The 15,219-nt window shown below is 45.6% G+C and overlaps 1 protein-coding gene across 1 annotated transcript; it reads right to left on the bottom strand.

Annotated features, from left to right (window-relative positions):
- Positions 1–2,059: 2,059 nt before the first annotated feature.
- TM9SF1 (transmembrane 9 superfamily member 1) lies at positions 2,060–13,586 on the bottom strand. Its single transcript, XM_070954290.1, has 5 exons — positions 13,501–13,586; positions 10,550–10,903; positions 7,561–8,368; positions 4,930–5,203; positions 2,060–2,558 (listed from the first exon to the last, which is right to left on the bottom strand). The coding sequence occupies exons 2-5, from the start codon at positions 10,862–10,864 to the stop codon at positions 2,165–2,167; spliced, it is 1,791 nt and encodes a 596-aa protein (XP_070810391.1). The 5' UTR covers positions 10,865–10,903; positions 13,501–13,586; the 3' UTR covers positions 2,060–2,164.
- Positions 13,587–15,219: the final 1,633 nt, after the last annotated feature.

The following is a 15,219-nucleotide window of genomic DNA, read 5'->3' as shown; positions in this document are numbered from 1 at the left end:
TATATATTTTCTTCAGCCAGGTGGGGAAGAGATGGGGAGGATGGCTCTCACCTGTATGAGGGACACCTGGTGACTATTGTACAAAGGAGGGGAAGAAGAGGAAGGAAAATATTTTGGCGGGAATAGAGTGAAAAATTTGCCGGATTGAGGACAAATGATCTCATTTACCAGATTCAACAACAGAGATCCACTAGTTTTTCAAACTTGGGAAGGGTAAGATGGGTGGGACTTCAACTCCCAGAATTCCCCAGCCAGCTGGCTGGGGAATTCTGGGAGTTGAAGTCCCGCCCAACTTACCCTTCCCAAATTTGAAAAAAAAAACATTGCCCCCCAAATCCTTTGTATAGATCCCTGAAGATAATTCTCTTGATTTCTTCCACCCATCTCATCGGTGACCCCTTAAAAAGTTGCACGGAATAAATGAAATTTATTTATTTATTTATTATTTTATTTATTTATTTATCAAGGGTAAATCACCGATGAGACGGGTGTGAAGTAATCAGGTTAATTATGATTTGGATGCAGGCCCCACCCCCCCTCAAATTTCACGGGAATCTCCCAACTTCCTCCGTCGTGAGAAAGCGCAGTTTTTATTTCCGTTTGCCAAAAACGGTACCTGGTTGAAGGAAATCTCTGTTGCTCCGGGACTACAATTCCCATCCGCCCTAACGGTATGAAACTCAAAATATTCTGGATGATATCAGCTCCCCTAAGGGTTAGGGTTTGCCCCAAACAAGCCAATTTCTCCCGAATCCCGCACTTCGAACCCGTCGCTTGGCTTATTGGGATCTAGTTTGACCTGTGTAACATCAGCCTGTTGATCCTTTCTCTCTCTCTCTCTGTTATTTCAGGTTTGAAAATGCCTGTTTATGGTTGGCTGGGATCTCTTCCTGAAACCTGAACAAGAACTCTGGAAAAAATAAAAAAGGGGGGGGGGGGAACGAGATGAAAATATTTTCACGTTTTCTGAATGGTCTGGGGGAAAGAGAGGGAATGCATTAGAGGAAAGGGACGTGTGTTGAACCGAATGTAGTTTTTTTTACCTGTTGAACTGATTATAGGGTGATAAAAAATAATAATCATTTTAAAAAACAGCGGGGGGGTAAAAATAATAAAATATCTAGAAATGTGCATCGCACCTGTTGCAGCTTCTATCCGTTTGAACTGATGATACAGTCAGCAGGGAAAAGAATAATAAAACATTTAGAAATGTGTATCGGACCAAGGAATCAGATAATCAGCAGGGAAAAAAATAAAATAAAATATTTAGGAATCTGTGTAGTTTTTAATCCATCAAACTGATTGGATAATGGAGGGGAAATGAAACAAAAAATATGTGTAGAAATAAGTGTTTGAGCCAGTTGTCGCTTCTATCTGTTGAACTGATGAAAAAAAAATAATAAAATATCCAGAAATGTGTATATTGAACGAAAGGTAGCTTCTAACTGATAAGCAACAGGGGGGAAAAATATTGAAATATCTAGGAATTAGGTGTGGTGAACTAAATGCAGTTTCTATCCATTAAACTGAGGATACAGTCAGCAGGGGAAAATAATGATAAAAATATCTTGGGATTTGATAATCAACAGGAGAAAAATAATTAAGTATCTAGGAATAGGTGTGCTGAACTAAATGAAGCTTCTATTCGTTGAACTGAGGATACAGTCAGCAGGGGGAAAAAGAATAATAAAAATAATCTGTGTGAAAGCAGTTGTAGCTTCTAATCCGTTGGGCTGCTCATATTGTCAGCCGGGAAAATTGGAATATCTTAAAAGGTTCCCGTTTCTACCAATTGCCAAGAAGAAAAAAAACCCGAACAATCGAATTCAAGGCAGTTTTCACTTTAAAAAGGTAAAAGGGAGGAAGGTATTCGATTGGCTAGACTCGGCTCGTCGGAGGATCGCCGATTGGCGACTTGTCCTGACCAGCAGGAGAGAATGTAAGGCTGCTCCTGTCCCGCTTTGGTGGCCGCTGAGCGAGGGCCACGACGGTAAGCGGGGGACGCCCTCCCAAACGCCAGCCGAGAAAGGAACCAATAATAAATAGCCGATGTTGTTCCCCCCCCCCCACTGGAGCTCGGCGGAGATGCCAGCTGGAAAGGTGTGGAGGACCGTGGACCGACCACGTCCGCCCGAGCCACGAGGAGCCACGAAAAAGGGGCCGCTCAGTCCATCTTCAGGTTGACGTAGATGTAACGGATGAACTTGAGGGAAGCGAAGAAGGAGATGGTGCCCAGCATGAGGAAGAAGACGAAGCCCGTCAGCAGCGAGTAGCCGAAAAACTCCACCGTCTGCACCGTGCCGGACATGTTGGAGCGACGGGTGTAGTAGAAGACGGAGTAGAGGAAGATGAAGAGGCCGGTGGAGCCCGCGCTCAGGATGGAACGCCACCACCAGCGGTAGTCCTCGCCCGAGAGCTGGAAGTAGGTGAGGGCGATGGAGATGCAGGCCCCGACGCTCAGCAAGATGGCGAAGACGAAGAAGAGGATGCCGTACAGGGTGTACTGCTCCCGGCCCCAGACGGTGGCGAAGATGTAGTAGAGCTCCACCGAAATCGCGCTGCGGGAGGAAAAGAGGGGAAATAGGTGAGAGTCGGGCTTGGAGGGCATCTTCCGCGTGTCCGAAAGGGTGTTTTGTTCAACTTGGCAACTTGAAGGTGTGAGGACTTCAACTCCCAGAATTCCTCAGCCAGGGTTCACCATTTCCCACGACATCCCAGCTTCATAATCCCACTGTGACAGACGGACAGACAGCCTTCCTTCCTTCCTCCCTCTCCCTTTCTTTTCCTTTCCTTCTCCCTCCCTTTTTCCTTCTTTCCTTCCTCCCCCTCCCTTTCCTGCTCCCTCCCTTTTTCCTTCTTTCCTTCCTCCCCCTCCCTTTCATTTCCTTTCCTTCTCCCTCCCCTTTTCCTTCCTTCCTTTCTCTATCCTTTTTTCCTTTCCTTTCTTTCCCTTCCTTTTCCCTTCCTTCCTTCCTCTCCCTTTCCTTTCCTTTCCCTCTCTTCCTTCCTTTTTCCTTCCTCCTTCCCTTTCCTTCTTCCTCTTCTTCCTTCCTTCCCCTTCTTTCTTTATCCTTCCTTCCTCTCTCCTTCCTTTCCTTTCTTTTCCTTTCTCCCCCTTCTAGTCCTTCCTTCCTTCCTTTTTCCTTTCCTTCCCTCTCTCATCTTCCTTTTTCCCCCCTTCCTTCCTTCCTTCCTTCCCTCCCTCCCTTTCCTTCTTCTTTTCTATCTTCTTTTCTCTTTCATCTCTTTCCTTTCTATCTTCCTTCCTCTTTTCTATCTTTTTTCTTTCCTTCCTTCCTTCCCTCCCTCCTTCTTTCTCTATCCTTCCCTGCCTCGATTGTAAGCCTGGCCAAGGAATTTTGGGAGCTTCAGTCCACACATTTCAAGCTCCCAAGGTTGAAAAATGCAGCTTTAAAATGAGGAAAGGGTGACTGCTCTACGCACAGTCTAGCGAGAAATAGCTGTTGTGGCCCGTACGCGGCCTGTGCAGCTGGTGGCTGATTCGGACAGCGAGGAGGCTGGTGTGGTGCTGCGCCAGCAGCCTGTGCAGCTGGCACTCGAGTCGGACAATGAGGAGGCTGGAGAAGATGTGGTGCCAGAGGCGGGGATTCAGCCAGGGCCTTCAGAACCTCCAGAAGCTTCCATGGGTGAAAAGGATGAAGAGGAGGAGCCTCTTCTCGATGCACGGGCGCGCAGAGCTGCCAAAAGGCAGGAGTGGCTCCTCAGGAGGAGGTCTCCTCGAGAGTAAGGCTTGGGGCTAATTGGCCACTCCCTTAGCCTATTTAAGGAGGAACACCGACTGAAGCAATTTGCAGGGAACAACTTCGTTCATGCTCCTTCGTGCCTCGATCTTAGTTCTTTGCAAATTGCTTCTGGGCTTTCTGCCAACCTTAGTAAGATTACGATTATTTATTCTAGTAGGCTTTCTAACAGCCTTTGTTTGGGAAAAAAACCTTATTTAATTTAGTAAAACTAAGGTTTGTACAGACTTCGTGTGTGCTGCGTTCTTTGGGGTTCGTAGCTGGGGCAGAACAATAGCAAGACGGGGGAAATTGTCCCCCTTGTTCCATCCTCGGGACACAGGGAGAGACGGAGGGAAATTAAGGCACAGGAGCACAGAGATACAGTTATCCTCAACTTATAACCGCTTAGCGACCGTTCGAAGTTACAATGACATTGAAAGAAGTGACTTGCAGTGACCAGTCCTTGAATAGATGACCGTTGGGGCAGCACCCACCCCCCCACGATCTAAATTTGGACCCTTGGCAACCGGTATGTTCATTTTACAACATACTGCAGTGTCGGAGAGTCACCTGATCCCCCATTTGCGACCTTCCGACAAGCAACGCCCATGGGGGAAATCTGGATTTGCGCGACTCGCTTAACCACGGCCGTGATTCGCTTTAACAACCGTGGCCTAAAAAAGTTGTAAAATCAGGCAGGGCTTGCTTAACCATCACCTTGTTTCGCAACAGAAACCCTGTTCCCAATTGGGGTTGTTAAGTCGAGGACCTGCCCAGAGGTGGGTTTCACATAATTTTACCACCGGTTTGCCGTGCACGGAAAATGTGAGCGTGCGCGTGCATATGCATAGCTTAGAAAACGTGGCTAAATAGGACGGCAAAGCGCCAGGGCACAGATCGCCACTACAGGTTTGCCCGAACTGGTCCGAACCACCTGAATACCGCTTCAGCCGAACCGGCTGAATACCTCTTCAGCCAAACCGGCTGAATACAGCTTCAGCCGAACCAGCTGAATACAGCTTCAGACGAACCGACTGAATACCATTTCAGACGAACCGGCTGAATACCGGTTGAGCCAAACCAGCTGAATACCACTTCAGACGAACCGGCTGAATACCAGTTGAGCCAAACCGGTTGAATCCCACCACTGGACCAGCCGTATTTGTTTCCCCTTGCTGCTTCTCACCTGAAGGGAAGGAACCCTCCGATAGTCATATGCACCACCGTGGACTTGTACCAGGGCTGGGGAGGGATTTCCCGGGCGATGTTCTTGGTGCGACAGGGGGCGTCGAAGGGCGTGGCCCGATTCTTGCCAAAGATGCCGCCGATGACCGTCAGCGGGAAGCCCACCAGCAGCCAGACTGTCAGCAGCAGGAAGATGGTGGTGACCGGCAGAGCCTGGGTGGACCCATTGGCCCAATGGACGGAATTCACCACGCTCCAAGTCAGGAAGAAAGGAGCTTGATTGGGGGGAAAAGGAGAGAGAAAAAAGGGAGAAGTTAAATTTATTCTATTCTATTCTATTCTATTCTATTCTATTCTATTCTATTCTATTCTATTATTCTATTCTATTCTATTCTATTCTATTCTATTCTATTCAAATTCATTCTATTCTATTTCGATTCTATTCCATTTTTCTATTCTATTCTATTCTATTCTATTCTATTCTATTCTATTCAAATTCATTCTATTCTATTTCTATTCTATTCTATTTTTATGTTCTATTTTATTTTTTCTATTCTATTCTATTCAAATTCATTCTATTCTGTTTCTATTCTATTCTATTTTTATGTTCAATTCTATATTCTATTCTAATCTATACTCTATTCTATTCTATTCAAATTCATTCTATTCTATTTCTATTCTATATTCTATTCAAATTCATTCTATTCTATTTCTATTCTATATTCTATTCAAATTCATTCTTTCTATTCTATTCTATTCTATTCTTATGTTCTATTCTATTTTTTCTATTCTATTCTATTCAAATTCATTCTATTCTGTTTCTATTCTATTCTATTTTTATGTTCAATTCTATATTCTATTCTAATCTATACTCTATTCTATTCTATTCTATTCTATTCAAATTCATTCTATTCTATTTCTATTCTATTCTATTTTTATGTTCTATTCTATTTTTTCTATTCTATTCTATTCAAATTCATTCTATTCTATTTCTATTCTATTCTATTTTTATGTTCTCTTCTATTTTTTCTATTCTATTCTATTCAAATTCATTCTATTCTATTTCTATTCTATTCTATTTTTATGTTCTATTCTATTTTTTCTATTCTCTTCTATTCAAATTCATTCTCTTCTATTTCTATTCTATTCCATTTTTATATTCTATTCTATATTCTATTCTATTCTATACTCTATTCTATTCTATTCTATTCAAATTCATTCTATTTCTATTCTATATTCTATTCAAATTCATTCTATTTCTATTCTACTCTATTCTTATGTTCTATTCTATTTTTTCTATTCTATTCTATTCAAATTCATTCTATTCTATTTCTATTCTATTCCATTTTTATATCCTATCCTATCCTATCCTATCCTATCCTATCCTATCCTATCCTATCCTATCCTATCCTATCCCATCCCATCCCATCCCATCCCATCCCATCCCATCCCATCCCATCCCATCCCATCCCATCCCATCTCATCCCATCCCATCCCATCCCATTCCATTCTCCCAAGGTAACCCTCAGGAACAAACATGCAGCCTATACATAAGGCCCCTGAGATTTCTTAGGTGGAGAAGCGACCCCACATTCCCTTCCTTGCAAATTGGAGACCGTCAGCTGGAATCATAGCCCCCCCCCCCCAAAAAAAAACCCCAAACCACCGGATTTCTGACAGCTTCTACAGGCGGTCCTCGACTTACAACAATTCGTTCAGTGACCAAAGTTTCGACGGCACTGAAAAAAGGGACTTTTTTTCACGCTTGGCAACCGACTCGCATCTATGACGGGGGCAGGGTCCCGAAGACATGCGATCCCCTTTCGCGACCACCTGACCAGCAAAGTTATCGGGGAAGCAAGATTTACTTAAGAGCTGTGTTCTTAACTGAACAACTGCCATGATTCACTTTGCAACTCTACCTTGATTCACTTAACAACTGTGGCATGAAAAATGGGGCAAAAGTCACTTTAACGATTAGCAAGAGACATTTTGGGCTCAATTATGGCCGTAAGACGAGGACTACCCCTACTGGAGTCCCATAAAATTAAGACAACTCCCAGAATTCCCCAGCCAGCAGATTTTAAGAGGGGTGACTTCCTCGCCAAGGTTGAGAATCGCTACTCGGGAGTTTTCACGGCAGAGGAGACACCCCCCCACACACACCCAAATTAGATGCTAGGACAAGGGTGGGGAACAATGGCCCGTTTATGACTTTGGGACTTCAACTCCCAGAATTCCACAGCCAGCATGGGGAACGATGGCCCTTTTATGACTTGGGGACCTCAACTCCCAGAATTCCTGGCCATCGTTCCTCACCTCTGCCCTAGGAAGAAGTCCTCTGAATCAAACGTGCCATAAAGACTGTGGAAGAAGGCCTAGAGTGTCCCTATCTTTGGCTAAAGCAGTGTTTCTCAACTTTGACAATTTGAAGACAGGTGGACTTCAATACCCAGAATTCCCCACCTAGCATAGCTTGCTGGGGAATTCTGGGTATTGAAGTCCACCTGTCTTCAAATTGCCGAGGTTGAGAAACAATGGGCTACAGGAAAAGGGAAAATCGGTGGATCTCCAGCCAGAAGAAAGTGGGGGTTGATCATTTCCGAGTGCTTGGAGGGAGATGGAACCTCACCGGAGAAAAGGCTGGTGGTCAGCAGTATATTCCAGACCCATCGCTCGCCGCCGATCTGGCGATAAAAGTTGCTGGACACATAACCGGAGATACAGCAAGTCAGGGCGTAGAGGAGGATGGCAGCTGAGTTGATGGCCCCATGTCGGTGAACGTTGAACATGCCCAACAGGGCCATCACGATGATGCCGGTACCCAAGGCCAGGAACTGGCTGCCCACGCCCAACACAGCACAGAGGAGGCTGCGGTAGGATGGAAACCTGAAGACGTCCGTGTGGATGATCTTCCACCCGTTGTCCCCTTGATCGAAGTCATCTCCTGAGGAGGACGAAGAGGCCTCCTCATCCAGGTTGTAGCGGGCCAGGTCATTCTTGAGAACCCGCATGAGGATGACGACTACAAAGCCCACCAGCAGAAACACCAGCACCATGGAATTGATGATGGAGAGCCAGTGGATCTCCAAGGTGTGAGGGAAGAAGCCGTCGTCCCCGTTGTGACTTCCCCGGCGTTCCCCCTGACGCTCCGCGCTGGTCTCCGACCAATGGACGCTGTAGGTGTAAGCGACGGGAAGCACGCCCTGCATGTCGTCCAAGCTGGTGGGCTTCACGTTACGGACGCTGACGTTGGCGTAGACGATGCGGTCGCCGTTCCACTCCAGGTAGAAGTCCAAGTGGGTCCAGAGCCCGATCTTGTGGGTGTGGGGCAGGAAGCCGCTCTCCTCCATGTAGCCCACAAAGCCGCGGAGCGGTAAGTCGTCCACCACAAATTCGAAGTAGTAGAGTTCCTCGATGGCCTGGCGGAGACGCTCGACCTGCGGCGGAGGAAGGAAGAGTCAACCCACAACGGAAAACAAAATATGGGTTTCACCCAGAGGTGGTATTCAGCCGGTTCGGATCGGTTCGCCTGAACCGATAACAGAAATCGGGGGTGGGCCTGCCTATCCGCCCCGGCTCTATGCCATCCTATTTAGACATGTTTTTGAAGCTGGGCGCATACGCAGAAGGCACATGCACGAGCAAAGCAGGAGTGTGCAGAAGGCAGGAGTGTGGGCGAACCGGGCGCAACCAGTAGTAACATAATCTGAAACCCACTGCTGGTTCCACTGGACTTCAGATGTCGAAGCCACCGACTCTCTTAATTCTGAGTTCAGCGATTCATGAGAAAGAACCAAGAAAACGGATCTCGAACAGTGCTCCTCAACCTTGGTGTCTTGAAGACGGGTGGACTTCAGCTCCCAGAATTCCCCAACCAGCTAGGTCCGTGATGGCTAACCTTTTTGCCATCGTGTGCCAAAAATGGGGGTCATGCCCTCGTGTGCCCACATCCATAATTCAATACCCCCCAGTGCCCCCCATGCATGCACGCGTGACCCCCTCCCCTGAATGTGTGCACGATCCCACTGCACTCCCCTGTTTTGGCACGCGACGGCAAAAAGGTTACTGGTGGGCCCGGTAGGCCCATTTTTCGCCCTCCTCAGGCTCCAGAGGCTTTCTAAGAGCCTGGGGAGGGCGAAAATGGCCTTCCCCATCCCCACCCCTGGAGGCCTCCGGAGGCCGGAAATGGCCCGTTTCCTGACTTCCGGTGGGCCCGGAAGGCCCGAAAATCAGCTGGCCGGCGCACACATGCATGCTGGAGCTGAGCTAGGGCAATGCTCGCGTGCCCACAGATATGGCGCCGCGTGCCACAGGTGGCACGCGTGCCATAGGTTCACCATCACGTATCTAGGTCTATGGTAGAGCGGTGTTTCTCAACCTTGACAACTTGAAGATGGCGGACTTCAACTCCCAGAATTCCTCAGCCAGCATGTGGCCGGAGACCCCTGCTCAAGATCAGCCACCAGGAAAAAGTTCTCCACTAAGGAAGTGCCATAAAGACTACCAAAGAAGGGCTAGAGTGTCTCTTCTCAACCTCAGGAACTTTAAGTGGGGTGGACTTCAACTCCCAGAATTCCCCAGCTAGCATACCTAAGTTAGCAAGGGATTCTGGGAGTTGAAGTCCGTTCTTCCCAAAGTTGCTGAGTTGAGAAGACACCGATTTCTAATTTTCTCTTTTGCTTTTCATGGCAACATCTGGCTGACACGCAAGCCACGTGTGATATTTTAGAAATCATTGATGTGTAAAACTCCCAGCTTTGGATTCCTAAGGATGATGGAAGTTGTAACTAATGATGGCAGATGTTACTTATCCAAATCCAGTCCATGAGCTTTAACTACTTCGTAGGATTTAGATATCTTGTCTCGTAGCTGGTTTTTTTTTTTATACAGCAAGACGACGATAAATTTAGATTTACAAGGTCGTTTGGCTTCCGGATTAAAATTTTCTCTACCGTTTTTTTTTTTTTTTTTGGTTCTCTTTTTCTTCCTTCCTCATTTTCCTTCCTTTTCTAACGTCTGTTTTAACATCATGTGGTTGTGGCCTTTTTTTTTCGTTCCTAGCGTTTTGTCGCTCGATCTGTTGGTTGCCACAGGATCTGACTGACTTGTCATCCAAAGTCACCTGGCTGATTTCATGCCAAAGGTGGGACTAGAACTCACCGTCTCCTGGTGATTGGGCCAAAACCCTACACCACTTCAGACAAATGTAAAAGTAATACAGGCAATTCCTCAACCAACAACATTCATTTAATGACCGTTCTAAGTTACAAGTCCTCAACAAAAATGACTTACGACCGGTTTTCACCCTTACAACCATTGCACCATTCCACCCCCCCCACCCCACCCCATTGTCACATGTTCAAAATTCAGACTGGTTCACATTTATGACGGTTGCAATGTCCCAGGCCCTTTTTGCGACGTGGGAAGCCAGATTCACTTAACAACGGTGGCAAGAAAAGTCACCAAGTGAGGCAAGACCTCACTGAACGACCATCTTGCGATAAGCCACACAGGAATTTGGGTTTAACGGCGGTCGCACGCCGAGGACTGGCTGTATAGAAAGAAAAGCAGGGATCTACCGCCTGGGACCGAGCCTCCGTTACGGCAAATGGATTTACCTCATCCGGGGAGAGCTTCTTCTGACAAAGGATCTTCTTGTCCACGTTTTGCCGGAAGTGGATCTCGTACATGGATTCGGCCATGCGGTCCCCATTCAGAACTTCCCCCAAGGTCAAGCTTTTGTGGCGGATGGGGGTCGGCGAGCAGACCGGGAGCTGGTAGTAATGGTAGGTCTCTTGGGGGTTGTGGTAAGGTCCCACTTTATTGACGTAAAGCATGACTTTCGATCCCTGCTGATAGTGCGTCTCGGAAGGGGCCACGGCTAGGAAATGAAGGAAGGAGACGAGGAGGGCAAGGAAGGGATAGGGAGCCATGCTGGGGAGGAGTTGGGATAAGAGGGTAGGGGGTAAGAGCTGGGGTAGAGAAAGGAAAAAAAGAGAGTGTCATTTTCTCCAGGTAGGAATTGGCAGTAGTTGTCTCAAGCTTGGACACTTTTAAGAAGGGTGGACTTCAACTCCCAGAATTCCCCAAGCCAGCCATGGGGAATTCTGGGAGTGGAAGTTCGCCCCCCTTCCCCTTTTTTAAAGTCAATCAGAATAGAGCTGGAAGGGATTTTCGGGGTCTTCTAATCCAATCCCCTGGTCGGAATAACCAAGATCCTGCGGAGAACTCCCAAACTCCCTGGTAGACGATCCAGGCTGCCCATAAGGGTAAGAGAGATTTTTGTTTTAAATGTCTACTATATATAGGATTACTGATATATTTCTTAGATGTAGATGTATACAGTATTATATTATGATAGCTAGCTAGATGATAGCTAGCTAGATACTGGTAGATAGATAGATAATGTTAGGTAAGTAGGTAGATAGATAGACAGACAGACATGTAGAGATGATAAGTAGCTAGGTAGATGGCAGGTAATGATAGATAGATAGATAGATAGATAGATAGATAGATAGATAGATAGATAGATAGATGTAGGTAGATAGGTAGATAGATAGATGGATAGATAGATAGATAGATAGATAGATAGATAGATAGATAGAGTAGATTGGTAGACAGACAGATATGTAGAGATGATAAGTAGCTAGGTAGATGGGAGGTAATGATAGATAGATAGATAGATAGATAGATAGATAGATAGATAGATAGAGTAGATTGGTAGACAGACAGATATGTAGAGATGATAAGTAGCTAGGTAGATGGGAGGTAATGATAGATAGATAGATAGATAGATAGATAGATAGATAGATAGATAGATAGAAAGAGTAAATCGGTAGATAGACAGACAAACATGTAGAGATGATAAATAGCTACGTATATAGTTAGGTAGACAGACAGACAGATACATACATACATAGATAGATTATAGACAGACACTAAGATTTTTTATATCTCTATATATATATTATTACATATATTTCTTAGATATACATGTATATTATATTTAGATGCATACATACATGATAGATAGATAAATAGATAGATAGATAGATAGATAGATAGATAGATAGATAGATAGATACCGTGTTTCCCCGAAAATAAGACCCTGTCTTACATTTTTCTGAACCCTGAAATAAGTGCTTGGCCTTATTGCCATGCGCTCAAAAGCCCGATTGGGCTTATTATCAGGGGATAATGTCTTATTTGGGGGGAAACAGGGTAGAATGATGATAGATTGATCCATAGATGATACAGATAGACAGACTGGTCAGTAGGTAGGTAGATAGATACAGATGATATAGATCGATAGGTAGAGATTAAATCGGACGGTAGACAAACAGATGTAGGTATCTCTACATCTAGGTTAGTGGCCTGCCTGACTTCCCCCACCACCATTCCCCAAATGGATTTACAGTAACTCTTAAGCTGCTACCATATGGTGGGGTGATTGTTTGTTTGTTCGTTTGTTTGTTTGTTTTATTAGATTTATATACCGCCCTACTCCCAAAGGACTCGGGGCGGTGAACAGCCACAAAGTAAAACACATAAATACAAAATTTAAAAGCAGAATAAAACCGAATTAAACCATTTGGCCCAAGACAAATTTCAAACACTCCAATCATTTAAAAACAAATTAAAATGTATATTATAAAAAGAAAAAAAAGGGGAGAAAAATTAGGCCAGGCCAGCTTGGTGGAATAAAAAGGACTTGAGAGCGCGACGGAAAGTGCGCAGATCCGGCATCCTTCGTATCTCCGGCGGGGAGCTTGTTCCAGATAGTAGAAGTTTGGTTCCCTGCTTAGCAGGTTGGGCCAAAAAATCAGGCCAGTTTCTATTTGGCTGAGCCAACTGAGGTTTAAGGTGTTTAGCAGAATGTGGGAAGCCAGTGCTGAGAATACCCCCTTTTTTTAAAGGGTGGGGGTGGGGGGGGTGAGACATGGTCTCCAGAAAGTGGGCAGCTGCTAATTAAATTACATTACATTACATTACACTACATTACATTAAATTATTAAATAAAATAATAAAATAAAATAAAATAAAATAAAATAAAATAAAATAAAATAAAATAAAATAAAATAAAATAAAATAAAATAAAATAAAATAAAATAAAATCCATTCACCATTGAGTGGCCTTGGGCATCTCTGGTTCAGCCATGCCAATGGAGGATGGGGGGGGGGGAGGAGATCCTGGCTGATTGGGGGAGGGGGATCCTGGTTTCAGAGACTCCCCCCACTTTGAGAGGGGGGGGTGTAGATCCCCCCAAGCCATGCAAGTAAATCAGTCCAATTGGGGGGGGGCTCTAATTTAGCCTTGGGGGAGGGAGGGGGGGGCTGTGGATGGACCAGCTGCCCTAACATATTTCTCCCACCCCCACCCCCCCAAAAAAAAAACCCTGGTAGGAGAGCATGAGCTCCAATCCCCCTCCCCCCCTTTTTTTTGATCTTGCACAACAACCCTGCAAGGTAGGCCAGGCAAAAGCTGCAGGTTGGGGCAAGTGGGGAGGGTGGGGGGGGTTTCTATGCACCAAGCCCCCTCCTCCAAAATCCCCCCCCTCTCCCCACTCACCTGCACCTCTAGGGCTTCCTGCAGCCTCTTTCACTCCTTAAGAAAGAAAGAAAGAAAGAAAGAAAAAAGTGCAGCCAGCCAGCCAAGCTGTGGTGGTGGGGGGGAGCAGTTGGGAGTGTGTGTGGGGGGAGAGAGAGTCAGAGCGGGCGTCCAAAGCGCCGCCTGATTTTTAAAAACCCCTCCCGTTGGGTTTTCAGAGGTTTTCTTTCCAGGAGGGCCGCGTTTTGCTTCTCCGCGTCTCCGCCGCGCGGTCCTGAAGGGCGAAGGAAGGCTCCGTGGAGGTGCCGCGGGCTTCGGAGCGGTCGGGGTCCTTCAGGCGATCGCCGCGGGCAGCCTGGGCCACGTCTGTCGCTCGCTTCCGCCCTCAGCGGATGGCGGGGGGCCTCGCTGCCCACACCAGGACGCAGTTCCGGGTTGGGGAAGCGGGAGGGCGGGCCTTTCCCTGGAGGGAGAGCGTGGACGTCAGGGCGCTCGTCACGCTCTGGCCACGCCCACTTCTTAAAGGGAAAGGCCCACGTTGGAATAGGAATGAGGGGGGGGGGGGGAATAGGAAAAAGAGGCTTGAATGGGAAGACTCTAGCAGGCAGGCAGAAATTCGTCAGGGGAAGCATCAGTCAAGCATCACCCAAAAAAATTGCACGCTTTAATTCCTTCCAGGATTGTTTTTAATCTCAGATTAACCAGAGTTGGGAAGGCACCATTAGAGGTCATCTAGTCCAACCCCCTCGCCTAAAAGCAGGGAGATCCTACACCATTTCTGACCAATGGCAGTCCGATCTTTGTCTTTGAAAACTAAACAGGGGTAACATTTCATTTCATGTGTTGTGGATTTAATAAGACCAACACAACTTTTCTGGGTTAATCAGAGACAATGTATATTGCGCAATAGGTTCAAAGCTCTTTACATGAAGCGTTGAACAAAAGACAGAAATTAGGTACAATGGTTTTTATACCCTTCTAGACAAAGGATTCTGTTAACTCAGCAGTTTATGTGATCATATACATTTGTCATATTTAATTGACACTTCCTAATTACTGTTTCATTTATTCTTTGCCAACAGTCATAATTCTTTTTGCCAATTACTGAAGCGTAGATTCAAATTATCTCTTGTTAATATTACACGTGGTCATACTTGATCTCTTTAACCTTCACACTGTATATCACCAAATGTTTCTTATCTCTGACAACTGAAGGGCCCCTTCTTCTGAATGTTTCTACTTCAAAGGAATACTCTGCTTTCAACTGGAGATAATTGGCTTCCCTCAAACAAGCACATTTCCTTTCTTAAAGAGGGCCCTTCAGTGATCATCCAGCTGGACCCGCATTTACCTACCTACATTACATGGGTAACCAGCTTTCCGAGCCTGAAGCTAAAATGATCATTACAGTAAATAATAGCCAATCGATTATTCAACGGCACACAAATAGCGCGTATTATTACATAAACCCGTTTCGATGACTCAATCGCACCTGTCCAATAAATAATTGAATAATAAACGGCGCGCGCATCCAAACATAATTTTTTTTAAAAAATCGCACAGATGAAATAATTCAATTGTAAAGAACCCTGCAGCGTGCCAAATAAATAATTAAATAATAAACAGTGCACCTCGGAGAAGTAAACGCCAACACACCGTAATTAATAATAATTGAATAAGCGTAAATGGAAGAAGACCGATTCAATTATGCCTAAACGTATCATATTGGGCGAGAACTAA

Source organism: Pituophis catenifer, unplaced genomic scaffold (assembly GCF_029215685.1).
Source record: "Pituophis catenifer annectens isolate HBS135680 unplaced genomic scaffold, rPitCat1.0.hap2 SCAF_15, whole genome shotgun sequence".
NCBI classification, from domain to species: Eukaryota; Metazoa; Chordata; class Lepidosauria; order Squamata; family Colubridae; genus Pituophis; species Pituophis catenifer.
The sequence above is the reverse complement of the archived record's forward strand: the minus strand, read 5'-3'. Positions and strand labels throughout refer to the sequence as shown.